This window comes from Protopterus annectens, chromosome 7.part1, assembly GCF_019279795.1.
Source record: "Protopterus annectens isolate FY-2018-M chromosome 7.part1, PAN1.0, whole genome shotgun sequence".
Taxonomy (NCBI): Eukaryota; Metazoa; Chordata; order Ceratodontiformes; family Protopteridae; genus Protopterus; species Protopterus annectens.
The window spans coordinates 216386905-216407402 of NC_056740.1; the positions used below are offsets into that span (position 1 = coordinate 216386905).

At 42.9% G+C, this 20498-nt stretch overlaps 1 protein-coding gene across 2 annotated transcripts in view; it reads left to right on the top strand.

Annotated features, from left to right (window-relative positions):
• The window catches only part of CLPX (caseinolytic mitochondrial matrix peptidase chaperone subunit X), a 1745917-nt gene that overhangs the window by 1286579 nt on the left and 438840 nt on the right, over positions 1–20498 (top strand). For both annotated transcript variants that reach the window (XM_044078662.1, XM_044078663.1), the window contains one exon: positions 2673–2837. In XM_044078662.1, coding sequence (XP_043934597.1) covers positions 2673–2837 — 165 coding nt within the window. The remainder of the gene's footprint in view (positions 1–2672; positions 2838–20498) is intronic.

Below are 20498 nucleotides of genomic sequence, written 5' to 3' on the forward strand. Positions count from 1 at the left end.
TGGCAGGCAAATGGAGCCCAGGACAAATTCACCTGCATATCAATCAGAAAGAAATGTTAGCTGTACAGAATGCTCTGACATCTATCTTATCCTTCCAGGACAACTCCTGATAAAGACAGACAACACCACAGTTATGTGGTACATAAACAAGCAGGGGGGGAGCTCATTCCTACCCACTCTGCAGGTTAGCCATGGCCCTGTGGAACACAGCCTTGAACAACCATGTGCACCTGCAAGCTCAGTTCCTGCCAGGCAAAGATAATTCACTGGCAGATGACTTAAGCAGAAATCTACTGGACCCACACAAGTGGAAACTGAAGTCCAACTCATTCAAATTTCTAATCCACAGGTGGGAGATACCAGAGGTGGACCTGTTTGCCTCCCCCGCAAAACCATCAAATGAGCAAATTTTGCACCAGAAATCCTCACAGCAAAGCGTGGAAAGTGGATGCCCTATCCTTTACATGGGAAAACCTCTCAATTTATGCCTTTCCCCCTCTGCCCCTCCTCTCTGAAGTACTACTCAAGATCAAACAGGACAGACCAAGGACAATCCTTATTGCCCCAGACTGGCCATGCCAGCACCGGTACCCACTCATATGCAGTCTGACAACAGTGCCACCCTGGCACCTACATCAGAGCCCCTCCCTGCTGTCCCAGTAGGAGGGACAGATTTTGCATCCACAGCTGCAAACCCTGAACCTTGCAGCCTGTCTTATCCCCTGAATACACCACCAGCAACCCTCAGCAAACAGGTGTTGGACGTCATCCTTGAGGCCAGAGGGCCTAGTCCTAGGAAATCCTGTTCAGAAAAATGGAAAAGATATTGTTCTTGGAGCCACTCTCAAGGAAAGGACACAGTCGTGCCCACCTTACCTCAAATCCTAGATTACGTAGCAGAGCTGCTCCACAGAGGCCCATCCTTCTCATCAGTTAATATTCATGCCTCTGCCATCTCAGCTCATTACAATACTGAGCCACCTCTTTTTTCTCTCCCTCTCATCAAACAGTTCCTGAGAGGAGCTAACAATTTAAGGCCCCTGAGGAGAGCTCCCACCCCTGCTTGGGGCCTTAACTTTGTACTAGAGAAACTCACGCTTCCCCCTTTGAGCCTACTGCTGCAGCAGAGTTAAAATTCCTCTCTTGGAAAACAGCCTTACTGCCAGCCATCACTTCATCAAGATGAGTGTCTGAGTTACAGGCACTAATGGCTATGGAACGCTTCATTATTTTCCATGCTGACAGGGTTTCCCTCAGGGCTAATCCATCATTTATGCCCAAGGTGGTATCCAGTGTGGCTTTAAATCAATCCATCCATTTACCAACCTTTTCCATAATCCTCAGAATAAAGGGGAAAGGATCCTGCACTCCTTGGACATGTACAGACAGCTCAGGTTCAGAAAATCTGAACAGCTGCTAGTCAGCTTTGCTACAGGGGCAGAGGGCAAGGCCATTTCAAAGCAAACCATTTCCAAATGGCTAGCACACTGCATCCATTTCTGCTACAAACACCATGGAAAACCTACCCCACAGGGGGTCAGAACTCATTCCACTTAGGGCTACCTCAACCTCTACAGCATTTCTCAGGGGAGTCCCTACCAGGGGCATCCTGGAGTTCTGTACACACCTTCACTAAGCATTACCACTTACCTCTCTTTTCTAAATCCAGAGTTGGATTTGCCACAGCAGTCTTACAAGGCCTGCTAGCCAGCTGTAATGCTTCTTGACTGCCTCCACCCTTCCTCAGCTTTGGGAATCAACCCAAGTGTGATGACTGCAACAGTGAAATATGAAGAACATAGTACAGTTGTGTACACTTACCATAAATGTAGATGTTTGAGTGTATTCACTGTTGCAGTCCTGGTTACCATCCCCTCCCTCCAGCCCCCTGACTTTTTCTATACTTTCTCCCTATCCTCTTTTTGGCCATATCTTATGACTATGGTATTTACTTTTTACTGGAGGTGTTCCACACCATGTAATGGTTTCCTTTTTTGAGGGCTCCTGACATCTGGGGCAAGAAAAATTGATGTAATGGCATCGGCTGCAAGTTTTATACCCCTGACAACCTGACGTCATAGAAGAGGAGACCGCATCCGATGCAGACATCCCAAGACTCTGGTATTTAGGCCAACTGAGGGCTACCTGCAGGCAGATAAGCCAATGGTAAGTGTACACAACTGTACTTTGCTGTTTCTGTCCCACAAGTAGAGGCAGATGGAATGATATCTTACTGTCCTACTCCATCTACCTCATCAACCTTCCCTCCATTCCTCATCCAAATTGCCACTTCCTTGTTTCTGAATATACATGCTAGACCTAAGCCTGAAGCATGTTCTTTCTTATAATTAGGGCAAATTTGATCTGAAAGACAGTGAGGCAAATACATTATGAGAAGAGGGAATGAGCTTGAGGTTTGCGGAAAGCTTCTGTAGCAGAGGGTTGCTAGTTCATATCCACCACAGGGGCTGGTAAGTTAAGGTAAATAGAGTATGACAATAAGGATCCACTGTTATGGTAAGCATATAACTTCCATTTTTGTTAATCTAGGTGCAGTGAACTGGGAACAATGAATTCATTTTGATGACTTCAGTCAGACTCAACAAATAATAGTAATTCTTCAGTAAGTTAATTTCTTCATGAATTATGCATGTTTTTGTTTTTAATTTCAGGGTTTGCTAAAATTGCTGGAAGGAACAATTGTTAATGTTCCAGAGAAGAACTCAAGGAAGCTTCGTGGTGAGACAGTGCAGGTTGATACCACCAATATTCTGTTTGTTGCCTCTGGTGCTTTTAATGGCCTCGATAGGATCATCAGTAGAAGGAAGAATGAAAAGGTAAAAATGTGATGCGATGCTGTGAAGGTGATTCATCATGTTTTTAATTTACAATTTCAATGTTTTCCCACACATTATTAGTATTAACTATGTTGAATTACTGTACTATTGCACCTGTTAATTCACATCATATTTGTGGACATTAATTCTTTAGTGAGTTTAGTTTTAATCACCTGAGTGTCAGAGTAATGTATGCTATGCAGATAATTTGGTAGACTTTGTTCACAGCTGCTGGTTTATGAAAACATTTCACAAGTGATGTACTGGATCCAGTCACGATTGAAAGATTATGTTTTTAGTTTTAATTGAATTAAATGCTGTTTTTTTTTTTTTTTTTTTTGAGGTAAGAACTACACTTGCTTATAATCACTGTTGAATGTGCAAGTCTGCAGTGCTTGAGATATAAGTAGAATGTATTGAAAGCTGAGCTTGTGTTACCCTGACAGTGTGGAACTAAATGACGGGTCAAGGTAGTTCAGGAAGCTACCTTGCTTTGAATTTCTTTTGAGTGTTTGTAATAAAGATAATTAATGATGCATGCCTTTAGATGTGGCACAGAAGACCGTTTGGCTACTGCCGTTCCATTTTAACAAATACGCCAAATACTGTGCGTCTTAAATTGTGAGGAGGATGACTACCTGGCTTCTGGCTCTATAATGAGTATGACAAAAAAATGTGACAAATATAATATTGACATGAAAGCTGGGACAAAATAAAACAAAGTATCACTGAACTACTTAAACTCGAATATGAAAAGTAAAAAGAAGGCTTAGAATATGTGATTTTGTGACATTTGTTATTGTTAAAGAGAAAAAAAGCTTGACAGCAAATTTTCAAGTCATCAGAATGAATGAATTAGTAACATCTTGCTGTTTACACCTTATTGATAATACCCAAATACAATATTCAGTGTACTGCTGCCGTAGTTAGTCTTTTAACAGTTGATTATATAACTGGGTAAGTCTCCACTTACTTAGTAAGTAATATCATACAGAATTTGACTACACATTTTCCAGAGTTTCATTTTTATTGGTTATGTTTTAGTTGAGCTTTATATCGGTTTTGAAATTTCCAGAAGTTTTTTATATGTTTAAGTAAATATACATGGATATTTTTTTAATTAGTTATTCAACATAGAGTAAATTGAATAATTTACACTGTTAGGTGTTGCAGTTACAGTCTTATTTGATCTCACTCGTATTTTAACTTATCGGCTTTGTATGATTCAGTGGCAGGGTATATCAGTATCTAAAGAGGTACTGATAAATATGCCACAGCATTTTGATATGGCAATAAGTGGCATTGTATTTCGTAAAAGAAACAGTTCATCATATCCTAAAACATTCTACTTTTGTGGCAAGTGTGAAAGATTAATTTATGCTGCAACTTGCTTTCTCTGTAATGCTTATCGCAAGTAATTATTGATTTAGTTTTCTTTGGAACTCATTTTGCTTTATATACTGGTCATTTACACTTTTAAGATTTTGAATTTATGTTGTATCATGTTTTTTTAACTTTGTAGAATACAGTTCATTACAGGGGGACAATAAAGTTTGCTAATTAGTGGGATCTGAAGATTTGTAAAATATTTATAAGGTTTTAACAGAGTTTATATTTGAAGTTAAACTGATTTTTAATGCTAAATATTACACATTATAGTGTCTTTCACTTGCATATTGTCCAATTAGAATGGACCACTTCTGATAAGGCACGTCATAGTCAAACTAAACTTTGTCATTTTGAACTACACATTTGCAGCCTAAACGAAATTTAGTGCATCAGCTCAATTCTTGAGATTACAAAGGAAAATGAAACAACACATACATACAAGTAGAGGAATAAACATTACTAACAAATACAATACTACTCCCAGTACATGGAAGAAAGAGCAGAGACATTTACCTACATTCATATACGAAAAGAATACCCTCCCCTGAGTTAAATTAAACTACTCTGTTTAAAGTAATACAAAACACTCTACAGATTGAAATGCCTACGTTATTTGTCTAATATTCCACTTGAGAGAGTTAAATAATACTGATTATGGATGTAATAAATAAATACTGCACTTACTTGGAATATATGTAAGTTTATGTTGCACAAATAAATACCCCAGACCCCTGGGACTAGTGCCAGAGTTCAGAAGTCTAATCACTGTAGGGAAGAAACTGTTACTAAATCTTGTAGTTATGCAGCGGATGCTGCTGAGGTATCTCCTGCCTGATGCCAGATGCTTAAACACTCCATGCACAGGATGCATGTTCTCTTGTATTATTTTGGTGGCCTTTTGGATACTTTTTGTAGAATAAAGATGTATCGATGGAAGACTAGAACCCTTTACCTTCTCTGCAACCCTCACCACTCTTTGTAGCGTCTCCCTTTATGTTACTGTTCAGCTTCCAAATCACATTGTGAAGTTGCAGGTGAGGATGCTGTCTATTGCACCTCAGTAGAAGGTGGAGAGAATATGAGGAGGAAGCTTAGCATTTTTAGCCTTCTTAAAATGTAGAGGCATTCGTGCACTTTCTTGACCAGTTGGCCACAAGAGATCCGCTGATATGTATACGCCTAGGAATTTCATACTCTTAACCCTCTCCACACACTCACCATTGATACTGAGCACTTGGTGGATGTTCTTCATGTTTCACTGTGGCAGTCATCACATTTGGGTTTTCTGCTTGCAGGTAGCCCTCAGTCGGCCTGATTATCAAAGTCTTGGGTCCTGCATCGGTTGCTGTCTCATCTTCCATGACATCAGGTAATCAGGGGTATAAAGCGTGCAGCCGATGCCATTACATCAATCTTTCTTGCCGTGCGGTGCCCGAAGCAGAAGCAGTTCGCAAGTGCCAGTCGGGCGACTCCTGAACTTTTCGTTTTCGAATTTCAGATCTGAAGTCTTCAACTAAGCTAAGTACCCCATTGGGGATCCTTTTTCTTGCTCTAAACTAAGTCAGTAAAAGTTAACAATTGTATTTCTTGTGGAAAGCAAATACCTCATAAAGATTTTCATTCGTACCGCATTCCTTGCTTAGGCCCAGACCACGGCATACCTCGCTGTCGGTTTTGTGCCTTATTCAAACCTCATACTATTTGTCGTCGGTTCATTTTCACATCTAAATATGTTGGTACTCGGTTCAATTATCCAGAAATGGCTTCGGTAAGCCACCCGACTACCGACATTCCGAAAAAAACATAAAAATAAAGACAGAGACCGACCACATAGGTCCAAAGCTGCCAAGGACGCTTCTCCTAAGCTAGTCGTCAGTTCGTTGGTACTCAGTGAGGAGCTTTCGCAGCCCCTGATACCCGCTACTTCAGATTCGCTGGCCTCTACTGAGACCCATTCGGAGTCCGGTATGCTGCAAGATGCTTCTTCAACTGTGGAACCTGCGGATGTCTCTACCTTGGATGGGTCTGGAGCCACTATGCAGGTGCTGGCGTCTGAGGGTGTATTCAGGCCTACTGACTTGCATATTATACCATTGCCATCTTCTTCTTCAAGGTGTAAAACTTGATCCATGCCCAGAACACCGACGCCCAGACCGCATGGTCAGGCCCCTATGCCTAAAAAACAAATGATAGGAATGGCTGAAGACATTATTACTCTATTCAGGGGAAGCCACCCTTCTCCCTCTAAGAGACGTAGGACTGATTTTCCTTCTGATTCATCTGATCAGGATTCTGAAATTTCTGTTTTCTCTGAAGACCAGGATTTGCCCTTATCTACCTATCAGGATTCTGATGCAGAGGATTCCATTCCCTCTGCTTCCCCTCCAGAGGATTTCTCTTTTAATGGAACTTTGCATACTCTTAGGGAGCATTTCCACTGGGAAAGCCAGGATTACTCTGACTCCAACAAGAGGCTTGGGGAATTCTTCCTCCTGCCTCAACACAGGCCTTTAGCTATCCCTCCTGTACTGGACATTGTAGATGATGCCTTCTCGGAATCTAGCCTGGCCCCTGACACTTTACCTGCTGCTCCCAGAAAACCTGATAGGTATTACAGGGTACCTAATTCTCACAAGTTCCTCTTTAAAAATCCTACTGCGGATCCTGAGACCATTTCACAGGGACCCAAGGGCATTAAGGCTACTACTGCCAAAAACCCTACCCCCTCTGATAGAGATTCCAGGGCGCTGGATAGATGGGGTAAGAAGGTATACACTTCTGCAACTTTGGTCATTAGGGCCTTAAACTGCCAGTTTCATATGTTAAAGTATCAGCAGCATATTATTAGATTGCTTAAACAGAAAATGATGGTAATAGTAGCCTTAAAACCTCTTGCCATAGACAGCCTAGCAATACGCTGGTTTCAGTCCTACCTAAGTGGCAGACAACAAGCTGTGCTATGGAAGGATAGCCTTTCTTCCCTACTGCCAGTCACCCTTGGAGTTCCTCAACGGTCTATACTAGGACCTCTCCTATTTTCCATCTTCATTAATGATCTTCATACAGTCATCCCCAAAGTAACCTGCATTTAATATGCAGGTGACTCTACCCTAATCTTTTCTGCCACCTCACCATTAGACCTGCAGATCTTAACCCAAAATACTTTCAATGTAGTAAAAAACTGGCTCAGTGACAGGCGTCTTCTATTGAATCCAAATAAAACAAAACTGCTACTCTTCACTCCCACCCAGAAAGCTACACTCCCATAATTTACCATAACATCTAGTAATGGCACAATAATTTCCCCAGAAAGTAATACAAAACTTTTAGGTGTAATTTTTGAAAATAACCTTAAGTTTGATGCTCACATCGATAAAACCATTAAAATAATCAACAAAACGCTAGGATCTCTATATAGAATTAAGGCATTTCTAACCCCAACTACTAGGACAGTTATTGCCCGAACACATTTACTTTCAACCCTTCTTTATGCCTCCCCAATCTATACAAACCTGAGTAAATCTGACCTCAATAAACTCAATAGCTGCTACAGTACCATAGCCAGATTTGCCACAGGCTCAGCATATAAAACCCACCACTGTATTAACCTACTATCTTTACGCTGGCTAGAGTTTCCCTCTCAAATCCAGTATAATCAATTAATAATAGCCCACAAAGTCCTCCGTCAGCCCGAAAGCACACCCCTTACAGTAACCTAAAAACTCTCCAGCCTTCTGACAAAATACTGGCACAAACTGTTAAATCTAAAAACTCAGCAGGTGACTCATTGTTTTGCAACTCTATTGGAACAATCTGGAATCGGCTCCCTGCCGAACTTACAACAAACCAGACTATTAACCAATTTAAAACATCTCTCAAAAAATTCCTAAAAAGTCACTGGTTGTGCCCCTGTACCAACCCTGACTAACCAGCTTATCACTCTCTTCTCTACCTGGCTATCTGTAAAATAGTCAGTGTTTCAGACTTAGTCTCATTCTCATATGTATTGTACTACTGAATGACATGCTACCTTTTTCAGCCTTGTACCACTAAAAATGTCTTAAATTCGAACAAGAAAACTACAATGTTAAGTTTAAGTATGTATGTATTCCAAGTATGCATATAATCCTATAATTCTGTACTGGTATCTATATGTGACTGTATAAAACTGCTACTGTTTAACTCTTATGTAACTATCCACATGTGGAGCTTCTCTCCCCGGGCCAACGCTGAAAATGGACCTGTGTCCAGTCGGACTATCCCAGTTAACAAATGTAAAATAAAATAAAATAAAAATGTTGATTCCTGACTGTGCTGAAAACAAAGAATTACAGGATTTAATGCATTCTGCTGAGCAAGTTGGAAAACATACTTTGCAATGTGGTTTTGATTCATTAGAGGCATCTTGCAGGGCTGCTGTCACTGGGTCTGTACGTAGAAGGCATGCTTGACTTAAGGAGCAATCTTTGCCAGATCATGTTAAAGCTAAATTACTGGATGCTCCCTTGAACCAAGACCGCCTGTTTGGCAACAAAGCAGGAGAAGTACTTAAAAAGATGGAGGGAAAAGTTAAATCTGTGCAAACTGTTAAAGATTTCCTGTAAGTACAGCCTCCCAGATTTAGTAGGCATTGGCCCTCTAAGAATTGGTCCTTTCCTGCCTCTTTCAGGCTTTCTCAGTCCAAGCCTAGAACCAGCAGAACACTCAGGCTTCAGTCCCAAGGTACTCACAGGCCTAAGCAGTGGGGAGCTCCCACTTCCAAAGCAGGGAGTAGTAAGACTCCCCCTATGGTAAACTCTCTCAATGACTTAACTTTAAACCTTCCAAGCCTCGCTCAACTGACTGTTCTTTTAGGGGGAAAGATAGCCCTGTATGCAAAAAATTGGGAACTCATTACCCAGGACAAATGGGTTTTAAATGTAGTTTCCCAAGGGTACAGATTCCACTTCCACTCCTTACCAACCCCAAATGGTTGGCCAGACCTATCCCCAAATCAATGGGCAGAGGCTCAAGAGCATGTTCTCTCTCTTTTAAGCATCAGGGCTGTTCAGCCTGTCCCAGAAGAAGAATAGGGGCAAGGTTTCTATTCAAGACTTTTCCTGGTATCCAGAAAAGACAGTTCCTGGCATCCTATCCTGGACCTGTCTATCCTAAACACATTTTTGGTAATCCCAAAATTCAAGATGCTAAGCCTTCATCAGCTGCTTCCCATGCTAGGCAAAAATGCCTGGTTGTCAACACTGGATTTAAAGGAAGCCTACCTGCACATCCCAATAAGGGAATCTTGCAGAAGATACCTACGCTTCAGAGCAGGCTACATGCACTATCAATTCTCTGCACTGCCCTTTGGCTTATCTACTGCACCCAGGGTATTCACAAAGTGCCTAGCTCCAGTCATTGCATTTTGCAGGCAAAGAAATATTCAAATATTCCCATACCTGGACGATTGTCTAATTCCGCAGAAAGCCAGGACATACTATTAAATCATCGGGCATTTGTAAAGAAATTGCTAACTTCTCTGGGGTGCACCAAAAACGAAAAGAAATCACATCTTGTACCCTGCCAACAAATTGTATTCCTGGGAACAAGCTTGAATACATCTTCCCCGATGGCCTACCTCACGTCAGAGAAACAAGTTCATTTGACAGCCTACTTCAAACTACTGGCCACAAAGACCTAACTATCTGCAAGGAAAATACTGCAAGACCTGGGGTTCATGGCCTCTTGCATTCTACTAATTCCATATGCAAGACTGCATATGAGGAAACTACAGTGGTATCTAAAAAGCCTATGGTGTCAACATTCTCAGGATCTAGAATCAATAATTCCTATCATACCTTGTCTAAAGATAGAGTTCCTTTGGTGGGCAGAGCCCTGCCACCAAAACAAGTGGCTGCCATTCACTCTACCCCCTGCCGCCCAAACCCTAACAGACTAATCAGACTATGCATGGGGGGCTCACCTGGCAGGGCAGTGCATTCAGGGCAAATGGAACCCAAGTCAAATGCACCTGCATATCAATCAAAAAGTAATGTTAGCTGTACAGAATGCTCTGACAGCCTTCAAGGACCACATTCTTCCAGGACAATTATTTGTAATGACGGGCAACACCACTGTTATGTGGTACATAAACAAGCAGGGGGGAACCCACTCATACCCTTTCTGCAGACTAGCCATGGCTCCGTGGAACACAGCCTTGAGCTACCAAGTGCACCTACAGGCTCAGTTCCTGCCAGGAAAGCTAAATACACTGGCAGACGACCTAAGCAGAAATCTCATGGACCCACACATGTGGAAACTGGAACCAAAGATATCCAACATGTTGAGAAACAAATGGGGGGGGGGCCCAGAGGAGATAGACCTGTTTGCCTCCCCTCAGAACTACCAGTTGGACAAATTCTATACAAGGACTCCCCCACAAACAAGCTTGGAAAGTGGATGCCATGTCCTTCAGCTGCACAAAACTATCAGTTTGTGCCTTTCCCCCTCTGCCTTTCCTCTCCACAGTGCTACTAAAGGTCAAACAGGACAAACCAAGGACAATACTGATTGCACCAGACTGGCCACACCACCACTGGTACCCCCTCTTGCGCAGTGTGTCACTGCTGGCACCATGGTACCTGCCTCAGACACCTGCTGTGTTGTCCCAGCAGGAGGGCCAGATTCTGCACACACAGCTTCAAACCCTGAACATTGCAGCCTAGCTAATTACCTGATCTCTCCGTTACCATCCCTCAGTAAGCAAGTGATGGATGTCATTCTGGAGGCAAGGAGGCCTAGTATAGAAAATCCTATGCTGAAAAATGGAAAAGATTCTGTTCTTGGAAGCAAACTCAGGGGATGGGCACAGCAGGGACCAATTTACCTCATATTCTTCAATACTTAACGGACTTGCTTCACAAGGGCCTTTCCTTTTCTTCCATCAAAATTCATGCCTTAGCCATTTCAGCACATTACAACACAGAGCCACCTCTCTTCTGTCATCCACTGCTGAAGCAATTCCTCAGAGGGGCCAAAAACTTAAGACCACCCAGGAGAGCCCCTACTCCAGCCTAGGACCTTAACTTTGTATTGGAAAAGCTCACTCTACCTCCCTTTGAACCAGCTGCAAATGTAGAGAGAATTTCCTTTCTTGGAAAACTGCCTTCCTTCTAGCCATCACTTCGGCAAGAACGGTGTCTGAATTACAGGCCCTCATGGCAGTGGAGCCTTTCATCATCTTTCATGTGGACAAGGGTGTCCCTCAGGACCAATCCCTCCTTTATGCCCAAGGTGGTATCCAGTGTGACCCTTAATCAGTCCATTCATTTGCCAACCTTCTTTTCTAATCCACAGAACAAAGGGGAATGAATACTGCACTCCTTGGACGTGCACAGACAACTTAGAGTTTACTTGGACAGGACTAAGCCTCTCAGGAAATCTGAACAGCTGATGGTTGCATTTGCTGCAGGGGCAGGGATAAGGCCATTTCAAAGTAAACCATCTCTAAGTGGATAGGCCATTGCATTCATTTCTGCTATAAGCACCATGGAAAACCTACCCCAGAGGGGATAAGACCACATTCAACCAGGGCTGCATCTCTCTCTACAGCCTTTCTCAGAGGTGTCCCTACCAGGGACATCCTAGAAGATGCTACCTGGAGTTCTGTACATACCTTCACCAAGCATTACCATTTGCCAGTTTTTTTCTAAATCCGGAGCTGGCTTTGCCACTGCAGTCTTGCAGGGCCTTATAGCTGGTCCTAATGCTGTCTAATTACCTCCTCCCATCCTTAGCTTTGGGAATCTACCCAAATGTGATGACTGCAATAGTGAAACACGAATAACATAGTACAGTTGTGTACACTTACCATAAATATAGATGTTCGAGTGTATTCACTGTTGCAGTCCTGGTTAGCCCCCCCCCCCTCCAGCCCCCTGACTTTTATTGAATATACCTCTGTTCTTGTTTACTATGCTTAAAACTTTTTGGTGTATTTGCTTTTTTGTTGGAGGTGTAACCTTGTATGTAATTGCTTCCCATTATGGGGGCACCTGACATCTGGGGCAAGAAAAACTGATGTAGTGGCATTGACTGCGTGCTTTATACCCCTGACTACCTGACGTCATAGAAGATGAGACAGCAACCGACACAGGACCCAAGACTCTGATAATCAGGCCGACTGAGGGCTACCTGCAAGCAGATAACCCAAATGTGATGATTGCAACAGTGAATACACTCGATCATCTACATTTATGGTAAGTGTACACAACTGTACATTTGGTCTCCTTTTCCTGAAATTGATTAATATCTCTTTGTTTTTGCTTACATTTAGGTAAAGGTTGTCCCCCTCACACCAACTGATCAGAGATGCCAGCTCCTCTCTCTATACCTTTTCATCCTCCATTGTGATGAGCAGTTTTATTGTGGTGTCATCAGCAAACTTGATAATATGGTTGGATTTGTGCTTAGCATAACAATCATGGGTCAAGATGGTGAATAGCAGCGGGCTGAGAACACATCCCTGTGGAGCCCCGGTTTTAATCGTGATGCACTTTGATGTGTTCTTACCTGAAAACACTCTATGTGGTCTCTCAGTCAGGAAGTCCAGGATCCATTTAGAGAGATGTTTTCTGATTCCTAAATGTGCCAGGTTTTCTATTAGCTGCATTGGTAGCATCATCTTACATGCAGAGCTGAAGTCTATGACCAGCATCCTCACTTAGTTGTCTTTGCTGTCTAAATGCTCAAAGGAGATGTGTAGTGCTGCTGATGTAGCATCAATTGTGGATTGGTTAGCTCTGTACGCAAGCTGCAGGGGGTCAAAGTCAGGAGGTGTAGGCATGATGAAAGATGCTTTTTGATCAGCCGCTCAAAACATTTCGTAACAGTGGATGTCAGAGTGACTGGTTTGTAGGCATTACAGCTGGAGGGAGCAGTTTTCCTAGCTAGTTGGCAGCCTTCCTGAGGCACTCTTCTTAGCTTTCTTCTTACCTCCTTTGTGCTGAGGCTGAGTACTACATCCTTCTCATCAGTGGGTTATTTTAGTGCCAAGCTGTTGTTTCTTTCCTCAAATACCATAGAAAATGTTCAAACTGTCCAGGAATTCGATGCTGTCCTCACACTGTGCTGATCTGATTTTGTAGTCTGTGATCTCCTGTATGCCATGCTATAGTCTCCTTACATCATTAATGTCTTCAAAGTGGCTCTGTACCTTTCTGCCATAACCCCTCTTAGCCTCCTTTATACCTCTTCTCAGATTACCTCTTGCTACACTTAGGGCTGCTTTGTCCTTAGCCCTGTAAGCTGCATTTCTCTCCTTCAGACGCTCATACACCTTAGGAGTGAACCATGACTTCTGGTTAGCTCTAATCAGTATCTCATCTAAATCACCATTGACTACTAAGTTGATTTAATTTTTTTTTTAGTTTGCAACTTTCATCCTATCTGAACATGCTCACACATGTTTGCTGACCCATACGTGTGTACACACTGTGTCACTGATAAATCAGACTGTTTAACTGTGATCACATAGCAGCAGTTATCAGTCACTTTCACACACAGCCTGCCTTCCCATCTAAGAAACAGGCACTTTCTCTATACTTGCAGTATTCGATTGTTGAAAGTGAAAGACACGTAAACTGCCCCCCATCATTCATTTAATTACACATTGCTTTCCTTCACACACAGTCTGCCTCCTTCAAGAAATGAACACTGTGTACACCTCTGATGTTCTTATTTCTGCCCCTTGGTCTGCGGATTTTGCACAGTGGCTCCTCTGCCTGTCCCCAGAAGCTCATTCATACCTCCTTTATTTGAGAGTCTGGCATTTCCTGATAGGGTTGTAGTCCTCTGACCTATTTGTTCCCTGTCCAGAGAACTTTATCAAAACAGTCATTCCCTGGGAGGTTAGAACTGAATTGAAGTAAGAGGGCCAGTCTGCTTATGGTGTGGACATTCTTAACTCTTGTCCCCACAGGTGGCTTGCAATCTTTACAGTTGCTGCCATACATAGGTAGGCATGTAATGCTACCACACTTTTCTGTTTGGTGAAATGATGCAACAGCAGTACAGTTAAGGTTTTTTAAGTGGCTTCTGCAGATGTCTACCCACTTGTCAGTAGTTGTTACCCATGCGCTAAGCCAGTATCAGCTGCTTATTCCCATTTTCACCCATGCTGATAATTAAACATAGATTGGCTGAGTCATAGTGTTTTCACCATCTTTACAACAGGGCATGAGCATCTTTAATGTTTTTGATAACAGTGAAAAAAATAATGGCCGCATTAATGTATTTCATCTTGTTACCCTCATTCACATGCATTGTTCAGCCTTGTAGTCCATATTGATCATTCAGCATTAGTTACATCATTGCCCTTTACATTCTGCCTGACCCCACTGCATGACAACTATTTTCTGTGTACTCTGCTGATGTTTGATTGTGTTGAAAGTTAAAAGAATGGTGGCTATGACAGTATATAGGATCATAGGAAGTTACTAGGCTATTGGCCCTTATAAGTCTAGCCAAGAGTTTAGCCTATTGATATGTCAACTTGTTGCTGTCAGATGCATGCACACTATTTCCTCAGACAAACCATATCAAGGATCATTTAACATTATTCCTATAACTGCTTTCTGTTTTCACTCGTAACTTTCTCCCCCAAAAAGAAGTCTCTTTTTTTCTGTACACGTGATATTGTTGAAAATGAAAGACTATAGTCTCACTGGTGTGTTTCACCTTGCTGCTCTCAAATGCACTACACCTCCCCAAAATGAGTCTTGTCAGTGATCATTTGGCAGTATAATTAATCATCTGATATTGTCAAATATTCATCTTATCCTCACATATGGGGTCCATATCTGATCTAGCGGATCGGATTTGGCCGTTACTAAGCTCGTGGCAGCCAAAAAACTCTTGGATACTTCCCCTTACCCACACTGTATCTCTCCCCATTATTCCAGATCTTGTTTGCTGCTTTGTGAAGACATGGTCCAATCAGCTAGCTCTTGGGTTATCAGGTCATATTATTAAAAGCTTTTTCTTCTGTAGTCTATTTTTCTTTATATTATTAGTGTATTTACTCTTTCCTATCTCTCCCTCCTTGTTAATAACCCTTCCTTTACAGTAACCAGTTTTTATTGGGTTACTTTCATTTTCTCTCTCTCTCGTTCTTTCACTTTCCAGCCAAAAAACATATTTTTATAGGTTACTTTCCTCTCCTTTTACCTTTAAAGGTATTTCTTTAGCTACTATTGTTAGTAGTTCTCTCTTCTTTCTACTTCCTGCTGTCCTTATTTAAAAAAATAAATAAATGTCCTCCCTTTCTCTGTCTTTACCATAAGTGAGTGTGAGTGGGAGTGTGAGTGTGTGAGTGTCTGTGTGTGGCTTCTCTGCCTGTATTTCTTGCATTATGGCTGAGAAGCCAGAAAAATCTGCTGGATTTAAAAAAATACACAAAGTGCAGGCACAGTATTCCTTTTAGTGACTTGCACTTCCTTGTATGTCTATTGTCTTGGGCCCCTTCATTTGTAAGAGGATTGTGCAATTTGCCATTATTTCAACTGTCGAGTTTTAGATGAAAGAAAAAAATAAGCTCATCTTGAGGAACATGTTACCTTCTGCCTTTGAGGATGCCATTTCTGGCAGTAAAGAAAAATCTGTCTCATCCACAAAAACTAAATCAGCTCATTTGAGCCCTCCTTTATTACTTTCCTCAAAATCATCTGATAGAGGAAAGAAGAGAGCACCTTCGGCACCAATGGATTCTTCAGAGTGGAGAAAAAAAATGTTAAAATCTCAAAACCTGTGGAGTCTGTGACCCAATCGGCCTTTGACACCGATCTCTACTGCATTGGATCCAGCTTCTTCAGCTCCGATTGTGTCTAGTATGGATAGACAGGATTAGTTGATAATGGATCCGACAGCTAGTCCCTTCAAGCCTGTTTTGACACTACAGAGGAGCCTGTACTCCCCAACCCATGATTTGGTTCCATCGAGGGTACCATCTCCCTTCTTATCTAGACCAAGGTCCCCATGTGCCTCTTCTTCCCCTTTGACCAGAAGCCTTACTGAAGAAGATGTGGAATGGATGGTGCAGAAGATTTTGTGGGTGCAGGGCATTACTAAGTCCTCCTCAGCCTCAACCCTTATGGTGCCAAGTCTGTCTAAATCGTCCACTCCCCCCTCTTCCTCCTCCTCCTTCAGGGAAAGCTTCAGAGTGATCAGATCTGATATGCCAGGTACTTTTCAGCTCTGATCCAAAGATGCCCTCTTCTTCGGATCAGACCTTTGCTCAGAGCTCTTTGATCTTTTCTTAGCCTGAGAGTTCCCAGAGCCATAGTGAGCCTCGCAAACCTTGAGTGCACTCGACTCTGAGGTCTTTAGAGCAGTCGATGAGCCTCGGGACTTTGGCGAAGGTAAGCTCAGCTCTTCAACCCCTGGCAAACTGCCCTCTGGAATGGAGAGGACCCTATCCCGAAAGCATGGTTTGTCAGAGCCAGAGTCTTCGTCCATTCAGGTGCAGTCAGCCTTTGGTGAGGGCCATAGCTGCCACTGCATCTAAAAGGTCATCTGCCCCCTCAGATCAGCAGTCCCATCAAGATACCCTGCATTCCTCCTCTTACCAGGATGTTCCACATGGACAGCGGAACCTCAGGTGCCAGAATTCATATTCAGGTACCCCGGCCTCTTCAGATACCTCACTGAGGGGGTCCCTAGGAAGAGACTTTGCAAGAGGAAGCATTTGGACTCTACGGAGGAGTCAGCCACAGAAGACACTGACCTTGATGAGGGAGAAGGATCCCCCTGAGGATGTTTCCTTTGGAGCGATTCTGAAACAGAGGGGTGGCTGGCAGTCCAGTAATCCTTCACCTGAGGAGTGGGTGTACCTGGTGGCCTTTTGTTCCTGCCCATCTACCTGCTGGGTGACTCTGCCCACCAATAAGCTCATAGGTTTGATCTCTTGGCGGACATGGGAGACCCCGTATTCCATTTAGCCTATTCCCTGGAGACCAAATAAAATAATCACCGCTCCATCAGACGAGGCCTTCTGGATGAAAGGGGTTGCAGTAGATGGTCATCGACCAAGAAGGAACTTTCTGAGGAGAGTTCAACTACCCATCCTCCTGATAAGGATTCTAGGGTGATAGTTAGATATGGGAAGCAAGTGTTCTCTTCAGTGACCTTTGCATTGCAGATGTTAAATTATCTTTCGCATTTTATCAGGTTACAAAGGGATTTGATCAAGGAGCTTTCAGATACCCTTGAAGAAGCAGTACCTGAGGGAGCAAAAGAGAAAGTAGCTTCCGAGTTAGCCACCTTACATTCTGTAGCTGACTCTTCCATGAAGCTCATTGTGCATGCAGCTGAAGGAAAGAGTAGAACAGTGAGTTCCGGCTTCTCTATGAGAAAGCATGCCTGGATGCACCTTTGTGATTTTGCAGAACTTTTTATGTTTTCGTTTGTCAACACTGCATTTGACAGCACATCTCTTTTTGGTCCTAAAGTCAAAGATACACTATCTAGGTGTGAGAAGGAAGGTAAGACTCTTTCTGCCATGGGCATACATTTGTCATCTCATCATCTTAAGCCCCTTATTCTAAGGGTTAGAGAGGCAGAGCAAAAATATGGTTCAAGAAGTCTAAAGGGTCCTACCAAGACACACGTGGAGAGTGTTCCCCAGAAGGAGAGGGGGGAGCAATAATGGAAGACACAGCCCTTGCGGCAGAGGAAGTCAGCAGAATCAAGGGTCCCAGGAGTCTTTCTTTGGGAAACTCTTTCAGTGCTCCAGAAAGGAACCCAGATTGTCCACCTCTTGAGGCAATCGAGGGTCGACTATCCCTGCACTGGAGAGCGTGACAAAAGACAACTTCCAATATATGAGTGCAGAGGATAATAACCAGGTGTTACCAAATTCCCTTTTTTCAACAACCCCCTCCCAACAAGAGGATCCCAAACATTCCACCCAGTCAAAGGGATCAAGGCAGTCTTTCAAATGCAAAGACTGCTAGAAAAAAAGAGTAATCCAATTACTTCACCCAGGGCAGGTGTTGATTCAAACAGACAACACTACTGTCATGTGGTACATCAACAAGCAGGGGGGAACCCATTCTTACCCTCTTTGCAGGCAAGCGATGATTCTGTGGGAAACTGCTCTCAATCTACACCTCAATCTTCAGGCAAGGTTTCTACCAGGAGCACAGAACTCCTTAGCAGATGTATTGAGCAGACAAATAGTGGATCCTCACGAGTGGAAATTGGATCCTCATGTATTTCAACAGTTGACAGTGTTATGGGGAACTCCAGACATAGATCTGTTCGCTTCTCCACTAAATTACCAGTTGCCAAAGTTTTGCACAAAAATGTTTCATCACACAGCTTGGAAGGTGGACGCTGTATCATTCAGTTGGAACAATCTGCATGTATATGCCTTTCCACCTCTGCCTCTTCTTCCCAAGGTACTTTTGAAGGCCAGACAAGACAAGCCAACCATGATTTTGATAGCACCGGATTGGCCTCGACAACACTGGTACCCGCTACTGAGGAGTTTAGTACGAGAACCTCCATGGCCTCTGCCTTTGATTCCGCACCTTTTGTCTCAAGAGGACAGTCACTTCCTCAATGTCAAGATTCAGTCTCTGCACCTAACAGCCTGGCATATTCTGTTTTAGACTCTGGAGGGTCTCAGTTTCCACAACAAGTTTTGAATGTTATTTTGGAGGCCAGGAGGCCTAGTACCAGGAAGGTTTACGCTGATAAATGGAGGAGATTTTTTATTTGGAGCAAAGGAAAGGACTTTGATGTCTCCAAACCTGATTTAAGTGTTGCTCTTCAATATCTTACTGAGTTATTGGACAAGGGTTTGTCTTTCTCCTCAGTAAAGGTCCATGCTGCAGCCATTTCTGCTCACTATGATTGTGACCCTCCTTTATTCTCTCATCCTTGGTTTAAGCAATTTCTTAGAGGGGCAAAGAATATAAGACCCCCACGTAGAGCTCCTACTCCTGCTTGGGATCTCAATTTTGTGTTGGAAAAACTTACTCTACAACCTTTTGAGCCTGCAGCTACTGCCGAGTTAAAGTATTTGTCATGGAAAACTGCTTTTTTGTTTGCCATTACCTCTGCAAGAAGGGTTTCTGAATTACAGGCCCTCATGGCAGTGGAGCCTTTCCTGATTTTTCATAAGGATAGGGTATCTTTGCGTACTAACCCTTCCTTTATGCCTAAAGTGGTTTCTAGTGTGGCCTTAAATCAAACTATTCATTTGCCTACTTTTTATGCAAACCCCCAAAATAAAGGGAGAAAATTTTGCATACTTTGGATATTCACAGGCAGTTGCGTTATTATTTGAGCAGAACCAAGGAGTTCAGACAGTCTCAGCAATTGTTTGTTTCTTTTGCTTTGGGTTCACAGGGTAAACCTGTTTCAAAACAAACTATTTCTAAATGGATTGGGTTTTGTATTTCTTTCTGTTATTCCCATCATGGTAAGGAGATTCCTGCTGGGATCAGGCCTCATTCCACTAGGGCTACTGCTACTTCTACGGCCTTTCTAAGGGGGGTAGCTACAAAGACATTTTGGAGGCAGCTACTTGGAGTTCAGTGCATACCTTTTCTAAACATTACCACCTTCCTCTTTATTCTAAGTCTAGGGCTGGATTTGCCACTGCTATTTTACAGGGCATTTTAGCGGCCCCTAATGCTTTATGATTTTACCATCCTCCCTTTCCCGTTGCTTTGGGATTCTACCCATAAGTAAGGACTGCAGCAATGTGAGATGAAGAACATAGTACAGTTTTGTACCTACCATAAATGTAGATGTTCAAGATCCACATTGCTGCAGTCCAATACCCTCCCTCCTTCCCCACTGTAGTTTGACTTGGTGCTATGCTTTAGGTGATGGTTGTTGTTGGGCATGTTTTTGGGAGGTATTCTGTTTTTGGCTGTGGCCTTTCTGGTTTGGCCTTCTGACATCTGGGGCAAGAAAAGACTGAGGATATGACGTCGGTCATGCGCCTTTATACCCTGACGCTCTGATGTCAGATCTAGGCGCCCATGACCGACGTCAGCCTAATACTTTGGTATTCGGGCCAACCGAGGACAGCGGACTACCCATAAGTAAGGACTGCAGCAATGTGGATCTTCGAACATCTACATTTATGGTAGGTACAAAACTGTACTTTTTAACAGCCTGAAGTTTGAAGCTGTGGATGACAACTGCTTGGATATTTAACTATTTTCAGTTCATCATATTCTAGTGAAGTTTACATCCTGTCAGCCTCACTTTTTAAGTGAT